General features: G+C 45.3%; 1 protein-coding gene across 1 annotated transcript in view; it reads right to left on the bottom strand.

The window, feature by feature from the left end:
* LOC139753676 (uncharacterized) overlaps positions 1 to 12,264 on the bottom strand; it is a 607,436-nt gene extending 595,172 nt beyond the window's left edge. The window contains exon 1 of the mRNA XM_071670351.1: positions 9,421 to 12,264. Within this exon, the coding sequence (XP_071526452.1) occupies positions 9,421 to 12,012 (2,592 nt within the window). The 5' untranslated portion in view covers positions 12,013 to 12,264. The remainder of the gene's footprint in view (positions 1 to 9,420) is intronic.
* Positions 12,265 to 12,508: the final 244 nt, after the last annotated feature.

The following is a 12,508-nucleotide window of genomic DNA, read 5'->3' as shown; positions in this document are numbered from 1 at the left end:
GACCTACGTACATGACCGACATGGTTCATTGCTCGTTGGTTCATTGCTCGTTGGTTCATTCCTCGTTGGTTCATTCCTCGTTGGTTCATTCCTCGTTGGTTCATTGCTCGTTGGTTCATTGCTCGTTGGTTCATTCCTCGTTGGTTCATTCCTCGTTGGTTCATTCCTCGTTGGTTCATTCCTCATTGGTTCATTCCTCGTTGGTTCATTCCTCGTTGGTTCATTCCTCGTTGGTTCATTCCTCGTTGGTTCATTCCTCGTTGGTTCATTCCTCGTTGGTTCATTCCTCGTTGGTTCATTCCTCGTTGGTTCATTCCTCGTTGGTTCATTCCTCGTTGGTTCATTCCTCGTTGGTTCATTCCTCGTTGGTTCATTCCTCGTTGGTTCATTCCTCATTGGTTCATTCCTCGTTGGTTCATTCCTCGTTGGTTCATTCCTCATTGGTTCATTCCTCATTGGTTCATTCCTCGTTGGTTCATTCCTCATTTCTGTTCTGTCTGCTGGCAGGTTCAGTCTCATATGGATGTAACTCACTCTAATCAACTCCATCTTTTGCCTTTTCTTGTACAACGTGGTAGCTCCACCTGGCCTTCTTCTTCTTATCCATCATATGCTTCCTCTTTCTCCCCCTTCGACTTCTACATTCATATCCTCCCGTTGTCACTTCTCCAGTTGTTCTTTTCTTTTCGCTGAAGAGTTGGGGATTGGAGGTCAACAGGAGTTAATTCTAATTCCCATTTCAAAAGTTAATCCTCAAGAGAAAAAAAGGGAACCCCATCCATAATATAATATTACCATTTGCAACTGACTCCAAACTTGGTGGTACTAATCAACAGCATCACGTTTACATGAACAACAGAGTTTAACAGTCCAATTAATGAATTTCCAAAAAAAAGAAAAAAAAACAGCATTAATGATCTCACTTCTTCTTAATCCAAACCTAAACAAAATGATACGGTCTTGTATGTGATGCTCAAGTGTACACCTTTCTTCCCGTATAACACACATGTATACATACACATACCTTGTATATCATCGTCCTTAAGACTTATTCCATATTCACAACTACTTTTGTATGTTATTATCATTCCAGCCACAAATAGTATCCTTACGCCAATTCCTTCCATGTACAAGGGATTCAACACCTCTGTGTATACCATCAGACCAATGAACACCAAGGAGTGAACAGCTGGTGTTCTGGAGGTATACAGATGATCAATTGAGATCTGGGAGATAACAGATGAATAACTGTGGTTTGAAGGTTCATAGAAGGAAACGTATCAATTTCTTCGACAAAAAAGTTCAAGAGAATAACAAGTTCAAATTCGGAGCAACACTTGAATGGCATACGTACAGCCTCGAAAGTAATATAGTTAAAGAGTAACAAAGTATTGTGTTACTTCCTTACTCAACCAACACTGCCATGTGATTCATTAAGTTCTATTTCGCTCCACAACCTCACTACAGACGTCTACAAGCACAGGTTAACCAAGAGTCTTATGTTGCTCATCATGTCAACGCCAGCATTTCTCATTATGGACGACCACGAAAGACAGACTGGGCGATGCGTGTCTAAGCGGCTGTCACTATAACCCTTCGAGAGGAGAGGACAACATACGTCAAGATATCAACACGATAACAGGATATCAAAGAAAGTCTGTCCTGGAAAGAAAACGGTGAACACGGCCACATAGTTACGAAAAGAGAATGAATCAAATATAACGTCAAAATTCAGAAATGGCATTATGGAAACTGTATCTAAATGACGAATATTATGTACAAACGTCTAAGAAGATTCTTGAATATTTTTCGAGAAGTAAAAAACGACATTTAAAGGCAAATGTAAAATACGGATCGAAGAGAAAAATAAGATAAATAACTAAAGCGTGGAGGAAAAATAAAGACTAAAAAAAAAAAAAAAGAGAAAATACATTTAAAATCCGTAAAAACAATAACATTATAATGCCAAGCATAACACAGGAGGGGAGGATAATGGTCATAAAAAACGAGCGATGATTCTTGTGTCGCTCGGGGTAAATTAATGGTCTTGGGCCAGCGCTGACGACATGACTTCGCCATATACTGCCTCGCATTATATCATTCCCTCCATCTTTTTCTGTGTGTGTGTGTGTGTGTGTGTGTGTGTGTGTGTGTGTGTGTGTGTGTGTGTGACATCAGAAAGGCGCGTGGATGAAAGGCTTTTACGATGATGTGATCATTCACAACGTTTGGCAAATCAAGCGGTGGTCAAGATATATATATATATATATATATATATATATATATATATATATATATATATATATATATATATAGAATACTTCCCACGTATTCCCTACGTGTCGTAGAAGACGACTAAAAGGGGAGGGAGCGGGGAGCTGGAAATCCTCCCCTCTCGTTTTTTTTTTTTTTATTTTTTCCAAAAGAAGGAACAGAGGGGGGCCAGGTGAGGATATTCCAAAAAAGGCCCAGTCCTCTATTCTTAGCGCTACCTCGCTATCGCGGGAAATGGCGAATAGTATGAAAAAAAAAATATATATATATATAATATATATATATATATATATATATATATATATATATATATATATATATATATATATATATATATAGAAGCGCAAGTGGAAGGTACGAGGAGGAGAGACAAGCCTTTAAACAGACATGTAAATATAATGATAAGAGACGTTATCAAGGCCAGCAACAATATCAGGTCAAGATGCCAGAGGGACGACTAAAAGGACGGATGCTACGAGACGATTCCACGTACGGAAAGTCGCACGAACGAAGGGAACTCACGGACGTACTGACGCCAAGAGATACGTGTGTACGTGTGTATATAAGTGTGAGCGTCCGTGGTTCGTCGGTTCAGCAACCCCCTGGTTTTGAGGAAGCTTGTGAGTGAGGTACGTGTACCCGATCACTCCTATGGAACTGAAAATGGAGCACTGAGAACACACAGACAGACAGACAGACAGACAGATAGTACATACGAGTCTCGCTCAACTGCATTACGCGTGCGTCAGACATTTCGTACACAGGGGGTCTCAAGAAACGGGGGGGGGGGGGGGGGTGTCGGTCACCGTCATAAAAGTGAAATGAAAACAGATGATCCGTCATCTAAACAGTCCAGCGGATGACGTACACGCACAAATGGCGCCCGCTGGTGATGTATCTTCGCGGCTCATGCACGGCAACACAACGTCATGGGAGCAGCAGGAGAAGGAGGAGGAGGAGGAGGAGGTGGAAGGCACTTTTGGCTGTACGTGACGCATGGATTGTATATACTGCCTCCTGACACTGGGTTCTATTGTCTCCTTGTTATTGGACTGGCCAGCTCTCTGCCGAGGTACGGGCCATTGTCATACTGTCTTGGTACGGGCCACTGTCATACTTACGTCACTTCCTGAGTCTCCACACACAGGTCAAGGGTCATGAGGTAAATAATATCCGTACTACGAACTTAGGAAACTTTAACTTTTAATACCATTCTGACGACCTAGCTAAGTACTCGTCATCCAGCTCAAGGGTCGTAAAATCTTGCTTAAGGGTCGTAACATGTTGGTCAAGGGTCGTAACATCTTGCTTAAGGGTTATAACATCCTGCTCAAGGGTCGTAACATCTTGCTCAAGGGTTGTAACATGTTGATCAAGAGTCGTAACATCTTGCTTAAGGGTTATAACATCCTGCTCAAGGGTCGTAACATCTTGCTCAAGGGTTGTAACATGTTGATCAAGAGTCGTAACATCTTGCTCAAGGGTCGTAACATCTTGCTCAAGGGTTGTAACATGTTGATCAAGGGTCGTAACATCTTGCTCAAGGGTTATAACATGTTGATCAAGGGTCATAACATCTTGCTCAAGGGTTGTAACATGTTGATCAAGGGTCATAACATCTTGCTCAAGGGTTATAACATCTTGCTCAAAGGTCGTAACATCTTGCTCAAGGGTCGTAACATCTTGCTCAAGGGTTATAACATCCTGCTCAAGGGTCCTAACATCTTGCTCAAGGGTTGTAACATGTTGATCAAGAGTCGTAACATCTTGCTCAAGGGTCGTAACATCTTGCTCAAGGGTTGTAACATGTTGATCAAGGGTCGTAACATCTTGCTCAAGGGTCGTAACATCTTGCTCAAGGGTCGTAACATCTTGCTCAAGGGTTATAACATCCTGCTCAAGGGTCGTAACATCTTGCTCAAGGGTTGTAACATGTTGATCAAGAGTCGTAACATCTTGCTCAAGGGTCGTAACATCTTGCTCAAGGGTTGTAACATGTTGATCAAGGGTCGTAACATCTTGCTCAAGGGTTATAACATCTTGCTCAAGGGTCGTAACATCTTACTCAAGGGTCGTAACATCTTGCTCAAGGGTTATAACATCCTGCTCAAGGGTCGTAACATCTTGCTCAAGGGTTGTAACATGTTGATCAAGGGTCGTAACATCTTGCTCAAGGGTCGTAACATCTTGCTCAAGGGTCGTAACATCTTGCTCAAGGGTTATAACATCCTGCTCAAGGGTCGTAACATCTTGCTCAAGGGTCATAACATCTTGCTCAAGGGTCGTAACATCTTGCTCAAGGGTTATAACATCCTGCTCAAGGGTCGTAACATCTTGCTCAAGGGTCGTAACATCTTGCTCAAGGGTCGTAACATCTTGCTCAAGGGTCGTAACATCTTGCTCAAGGGTCGTAACATCTTGCTTAAGGGTTATAACATCTTGCTCAAGGGTCGTAACATCTTGCTCAAGGGTCGTAACATCTCGCTCACGGGTTAAAACATCCTGCTCAAGGGTTATAAGACCCTGCTCAAGGGTTGTAACATGTTGATCAAGGGTCGTAACATCTTGCTCAAGGGTCATAACATCCTTACTCAATGGTCGTAACACCGTTACTTAAGGGTTATAACCCCGTGTTCATGGATCGTGTACCATCGTGTTCTAAAAGGTCAACGTAACTTCTACGTCAGGTAACGTAGTGTGCAGTACCCCGTCACCCCAAAAACCAGACACCCACTCGGTCCACATCGCTGTACGAGGCAGATGGAAAACACTTTAACTAACTTCACCCATCAGATCAATGATCGGGCAACTGTCAAATACTATATCACAATGCCACGCCATTTCAAAGTCGAGGTTCATGTTGACCTCCCTGGTTTCGAAAATACTGGTCCGTCAGTACATCAACGGTGAAGTTATACGATGTGTATAGAAAATACATGGGAGAGGTATACAGTCATCTATCATACACGTGAGGATTTATGATACATTTATGGTAATAAGCAAGACGGAAGACTTATTCACGAGACAAACGGCTCCAAAGATCAATACTGTTGATGTATTAACGCGACTGGAACAGCTCTGAGGTCAATACTGCTGGTGTATTAACGGGACTGGAACAGCTCTGAGGTCAATACTGCGGGTGTATTAACGCGACTGGAACAGCTCTGAGGTCAATACTGCTGGCGTATTAACGAGACTGAAACAGCTTCGAGGTCAGTACTGTTGATGCATTAGCGGGACTGGAACAGCTACGAGGTCAGTACTGTTGATGCATTAGCGGGACTGGAACAGCTTCGAGGTCAGTACTGTTGATGTACTAACGGGACTGAAATAGCTACGAAGTCAATACCACTGATGTATTCACGGGGTTGAAACACTTACGAGGTCAACACTGTTGATGTATTCACGGGGTTGAAACAGTGACGAGGTGAACACTATTGATGTATTCACGGGGTTGAAATAGTGACGAGGTCAACACTGTTGATGTATTCACGGGGTTGACACAGTGGCGAGGTCAACACTGCTGATGTATTCACGGGGTTGAAACAGTTACGAGGTCAACACTGTTGATGTCTTAACGGGACTGAAACAGCTACGAGGTCAGTACTGCTGGCGTATCAACACTGTTGATGGAGCCACCAGACTGAACAGCGACCTATTGAGATCTCTTGACGTCTTCAGGGTACGTGGGGTGCCATGATGGTCCATGGTGGGCAATGATAACATTATCTTGCCCTGTAATACCACAGTAGCCAGGAACCTTAGCTGGTGTCTAAGTGGGTGGTGGGCTTATGGTTATGTGGTGTGCTGGGTGGTGGGTTTATGGTTATGTGGTGTGCTGGGTGGTGGGCTTATGGTTATGTGGTGTGCTGGGTGGTGGGTTTATGGTTATGTGGTGTGCTGGGTGGTGGGCTTATGGTTATGTGGTGTGCTGGGTGGTGGGTTTATGGTTATATGGTGTGCTGGGTGGTGGGCTTATAGTTATGTGGTGTGCTGGGTGGTGGGCTTATGGTTATGTGGTGTGCTAGGTGGTGGGCTTATGGTTATATGGTGTGCTGGGTGGTGGGCTTATGGTTATATGGTGTGCTGGGTGGTGGGTTTATGGTTATAGGGTGTGCTGGGTGGTGGGCTTATGGTTATGTGGTGTGCTGGGTGGTGGGCTTATGGTTATGTGGTGTGCTGGGTGGTGGGTTTATGGTTATATGGTGTGCTGGGTGGTGGGCTTATGGTTATATGGTGTGCTGGGTGGTGTGTTTATGGTTATATGGTGTGCTGGGTGGTGGGTTTATGGTTATATGGTGTGCTGGGTGGTGTGTTTATGGTTATATGGTGTGCTGGGTGGTGTGTTTATGGTTATATGGTGTGCTGGGTGGTGTGTTTATGGTTATATGGTGTGCTGGGTGGTGTGTTTATGGTTATATGGTGTGCTGGGTGGTGTGTTTATGGTTATATGGTGTGCTGGGTGGTGTGTTTATGGTTATATGGTGTGCTGGGTGGTGTGTTTATGGTTATATGGTGTGCTGGGTGGTGGGCTTATGGTTATATGATGTGCTGGGTGGTGGGTTTATGGTTATATGGTGTGCTGGGTGGAGGGCTTATGGTTATATAGTGTGCTGAGTGGTGGGTTTATCTCTGAATCATACACAGGTATGTGTCATATACAGGTATGAAGAACCTGTTCAGCCTTGTCATTACTATCAGTTAACAGTTAGTATATTTATAATTACTATTTATAACTACTATTAACGCCATTATCATTTACGTTTTAAAGGAACAAAGTTTTACACTCGTGTTTCCCCGTTAACCTTGTATACCTACACCATGCCTTAAATCCGATGCGTGTACACACACACATACACGTCCAAGCTTACGCCAGGTACCTATTCGTCAACCAACCCCCCCCCCCCCCCAAAAAAAAGGGGATGATGAACAAGTGGACTGACTGTGGGCAGGTTAGCTGACGCCCCGCCCGAGACTTCGGACCTTGGCCCGTCGAAGATGGTGGATCGCAACGGTCTACCACTACAAAAATCATATCAGGCAAATACTGCAAAAGAAAAAGAAAAAAAAGAAATCTATTCCTGTATACCAGCGAAACATGATAGCGAGACAAATATGGCTTATGCATCGTACTGGATCAATATATATATATATATATATATATATATATATATATATATATATATATATATATATATATATATATATATATATATATCATTTTTTTCGCAGGTTTTGGACACCAGGAAAATATAAACGAAATGGGATAAACTTTACCAGTACAAAATAATACATTACTATGAAATGATACAGGGTCTTGGAATCTATATCATACGTCTGCTAAAATCTCTGAAAAATACTTGAGAAGAAAAAAGGAAAAGAAGTCAAATATCAAGCTTAAGATTAATGTTAAGCTGAGCCTTACTTACATAGCACTATTGGCAATCTGGCAAGGAAGAAAATATAAAATGGCCAAATCGAGTCGTAAATCTTCTTCAAGTATAACCTTCGAGGTGGTCCTCGAGTCCCACCGAGAGTCTTGGGAGTTTTCTAAACGTCTGAGAAACTCGGGACGAATTTCAAATCCGTAATTGTAACCCTCCTTACTATGTATGTGGCCCAGGATGGTGAAGCGCGCCCACGAACACACCAGCTGTGTCGAAGCTTGTGTAAACATATCCATTAGAAGAGATACATGCATATATATATATATATATATATATATATATATATATATATATATATATATATATATATATATATATATATATATATACATATATGAAGTCTGTTGGGGATGAGAGAGCTTGGGAAGTGAGTCAGTTGTTGTTCGCTGATGATACAGCGCTGGTGGCTGATTCATGTGAGAAACTGCAGAAGCTGGTGACTGAGTTTGGTAAAGTGTGTGAAAGAAGAAAGTTAAGAGTAAATGTGAATAAGAGCAAGGTTATTAGGTACAGTAGGGTTGAGGGTCAAGTCAATTGGGAGGTAAGTTTGAATGGAGAAAAACTGGAGGAAGTAAAGTGTTTTATATATCTGGGAGTGGATCTGGCAGCGGATGGAACCATGGAAGCGGAAGTGGATCATAGGGTGGGGGAGGGGGCGAAAATTTTGGGAGCCTTGAAGAATGTGTGGAAGTCGAGAACATTATCTCGGAAAGCAAAAATGGGTATGTTTGAAGGAATAGTGGTTCCAACAATGTTGTATGGTTGCGATGCGTGGGCTATGGATAGAGTTGTGCGCAGGAGGATGGATGTTCTGGAAATGAGATGTTTGAGGACAGTGTGTGGTGTGAGGTGGTTTGATCGAGTAAGTAACGTAAGGGTAAGAGAGATGTGTGGAAATAAAAAGAGCGTGGTTGAGAGAGCAGAAGAGGGTGTTTTGAAATGGTTTGGGCACATGGAGAGTGAGGAAAGATTGACTAAGAGTATATATGTGTCGGAGGTGGAGGGAACGAGAAGTGGGAGACCAAATTGGAGGTGGAAAGATGGAGTGAGAAAGATTTTGTGTGATCGGGGCCTGAACATGCAGGAGGGTGAAAGGAGGGCAAGGAATAGAGTGAATTGGATCGATGTGGTATACCGGGGTTGACGTGCTGTCAGTGGATTGAATGAGGGCATGTGAAGCGTCTGGGGTAAACCATGGAAAGCTGGGTAGGTATGTATATTTGCGTGTGTGGACGTATGTATATACATGTGTATGGGGGTGGGTTGGGCCATTTCTTTCGTCTGTTTCCTTGCGCTACCTTGCAAACGCGGGAGACAGCGACAAAAAAAAAAAAAAAAAAAAAAATATATATATATATATATATATATATATATATATATATATATATATATATATATATATATATATGATGTCAAGTTTACCCTAAAGTTATATTTGAGAGTAATAAAACATTGCTAGAAAAATAAATGGTGGACATAAGGAAGCATTTTATTACACCATTATGGAGTGTGTTTGTGTGTGTGTGTATTACATATATGTTAATACCTACGATTGTAAATGTGTACAAGTCTGCTTAATGGGGGCAATTACTACATAAGTAACAACTACGCTGTGCCCTAAGTAGCCATTATTAGGCCAGTAGCCACTACAGGGCCGGAGCTAATCATGAACCCAGGGGAAAGTGAGTAAACCACCCACCTTCAGTATATCCTGACTGAACTCCTCCTCCAGGAAGCTGGTGCAGAAGGAGTCCTCCTCACAGTACAGCTCAGATATCCTATCCAAGCTCCTTCTCTTCTCGTTTCTCCCGGCGCTCAAACCCTCCTCCTCTTCACTCCCTGGCAGCCGGAGAGATACAGTCTCCGACGACAGTTCATCAATGATCTCCTCACATTCACACACGGGCTCTAGGCCAACTACCTCACCCTCACGATCCACTACTGCCTTTTTAACCACGTCTTTGTTCCCACTTGCCTCGCATTCCGCGTCACCTCCACTCCATCGTTTTCTTCTACATTTTCTGTGGCTCTCTGTGCCGCAGCACCCAGCACTTGGCGTACACAGCTCCGCCTGAGCTGTCGTCAGTTCCTCCCGTACCTCAGCTCGACTAATAACACCGCCACAGTCGCTCCCTTTGGCCCCATCTTGCGGGCGGGGCGTCGTGCAAGACGGTGGGTGAGCAGTTCCTCCACTCCCTCCCCAGGCCCCTGATTCATAACCTCTATTATCTACCCCACTACAGGCCTCGACTGCCGCCGACGCCGCCAGCAGTGGTTTCGGGGCCTCTAAGGCACTTGCAGCCTGATAAGCGGGATCGCCCCGGGCCTCCTGCTCATTTTCTGGCCGTCTTTTAAGCGCCGGTGATCTATCACGGTTGTCCGCGGCAGTTGCGGGGGTTCGAGTCCCGCCGGGGTTGTACTCTTCCCCCGGATCAAAAGTAGTCCTGGCGGGGGATCTTGTGGCGGTGGTAGTGATGGTCGACTCTCGTCTCGGAGTCTTTTGATTACTTTTGTCACGAGAGCTTTTGTTTCTAGCGTCGTTGGCCTCTCCGTGAGGTCCAGCGTTGTCCCCGCCAACACACACGCCATTGTTCCTTAATTTTCGCTTTGTGTTTGAGGGTGTCGTGGGGTGGGGTAGCGGGCGTGCGGACGGGACGGGCGTGGGCTCTTTGGCGTTCTCCTCCGCCCATCCCTTCTGCTGTTTGTTCCCCATGGTTGACGACACCACGCGCCTCCGTGAATTATTGATAAACTGGGGAAGCGCCTCGACCTCCTTCTTCGGGTTATGACTTAGTGATGTCCGACCTATGGGATGTTCCTCTCTTATTAAGACCCGTTTCCCCACGCTCGGTTTATTACCCGCGCCAGAATTTGATCGAGGGGCAGCTTGGGAGGAGTTAACGCGCTGTAGTCTTATACTCTTGGAGGTGACTACCTCCAAAACGACCCCAGCAGGATCGTCCACAACAGCTAAGGTAAATCGACTCTGAGGGCAGGGAGACCTCCTACCCTCGATTAGATCTAAATCCACTTCTTTCTTTAACTTCTTCACGAAGTTTTCCTCCTCCAAGTTAAGGCTCCTCCTCGGTACACGCCTGCGAATGGTATCACTCACGTTTAGCGTCACTGTCGCCTCCCGGGGATCGTTTGGGACATTAGGTAAAGTGGAGGCGTTCCCCTCCCCGTTCTCTATCTCCCGACGTCCCCCAGGAAATTGAGGAAAACTCTCCTTCCTCCCTGACCCCAACCCGCGGCAACAGACAGTGCTACCGTTGCTGCTGCTGCTGCTGCTGCTGTGGTGAGTCGCGCATCCGTTGGCATTACCCTCTGGCGCGATGCGGGGGAATGTGACAGATGACTCGTGTCTGGACGTGTCGATGACCCCCTGGGGAAGGGCGGGAGACTTCTGCCTAATCTTTGACTTGCTGGGTAACAAATGGTTAAAGTGAGGGTACTGGCTATACGAATCGTCAACTCCTCCGCAGCTCGTTCGCTCGCCGGGAGACCTTGCAAGGTTGTTATTGTTCTTCTGAGAACAGTCGGCGGGTCTCTGTTCCTTCAGAGACGACCTCCTCGTGGGTTTCGGTGGCTTGTCGTGCGACGGACTCACGTTCTTCGTGCTAAGACGCCGCAGAGAACTGTTGTCGTCGCTAGCAAATGCAGGGACGCCCGAGTTTCCGTTCGGACTCGTCTTAACCACAAAACTCCGGTTTCCATTCGGACTAGTCTTGGGGCTCGATCTCCTCTCGTTCACGTTGACGACCGGGTGCGTCTGTGCTGGAGACCCGTGTGATGCTCCTTTAACGTTCCCATTGGCATTTGTCGTCTTGACGCCTCCCGGAGGACTTCTAGAACTCCTAGTATACGCAGCATTAGGGTTCGCTTGCGCCTTCCGAGGAGGTTTGGGAGGTGGCTGGGCGCTTGAAGATACCCTCTGCCAACTGCTCACATTCCTGGCGACCTTAAACACTCCCGCACTGGACGGCGAGGTCGTCTGGCTATGCTGGGCCTTAGCTGTGGGTCCTGGTGATACCCGATGACCATAGGGGCGCCTCCCCAAGGGTGAAGATGAGGCCTCTGGGTCACCAGGAGAAGCAGCAGGAGGAAGGCGAAGCGGCTGGAGGGTCGTCAACAGGTGCCTCCTAATCCCACCTCGACGTATGGAGGCCGTCTGGACGGGTGGACCCAACATGTGGGTGGTGGTGGGCGTGGTGGTGGGCGTGGTGGTGGTGGACACCATGTCAAACCCACGACACGCAAGCCTCACGCCTCCAGGACTAGCATCACCCATGAACACGACCGCCTCCAGTCAAGTCTCCAGCGACGCCCCCTGGAGCTTAACACTTCATATGACCTCATGGTCCACGTCCCTCATGACTACTACCATCCCAGCGTCATAGAAATACACGACCTTCATGTTCCACTGACACTAGTAAATCTAAAACTTCACTTGACTTCATCTTTCACGTTCTGCATTATACATTTTACACTAAATCACATCCAGAAACACTTCACTTCGATTCATTATTCACATTATTCATAATATCTGTAACACCTTGGGGAGTATACTCAAATAAGACATTCTACTACTACAAATTACACCATCTGAACCATAATTCTTTTATCAATGTGCTAAAAAGGTTTTCAATTATCATTGACCCTACACAACAGAGAGAAACTGAACCAGCAATTAACACTTCCAGACACCGGAGGACATCGCTACAAGAGAGAAACAAAAGATAGTGACAACTACTTTTCGAGGGAAACGAATCAAAACAAAAACAAAA

Source organism: Panulirus ornatus, chromosome 2, assembly GCF_036320965.1.
Source record: "Panulirus ornatus isolate Po-2019 chromosome 2, ASM3632096v1, whole genome shotgun sequence".
Taxonomy (NCBI): Eukaryota; Metazoa; Arthropoda; class Malacostraca; order Decapoda; family Palinuridae; genus Panulirus; species Panulirus ornatus.
The sequence above is the reverse complement of the archived record's forward strand: the minus strand, read 5'-3'. Positions and strand labels throughout refer to the sequence as shown.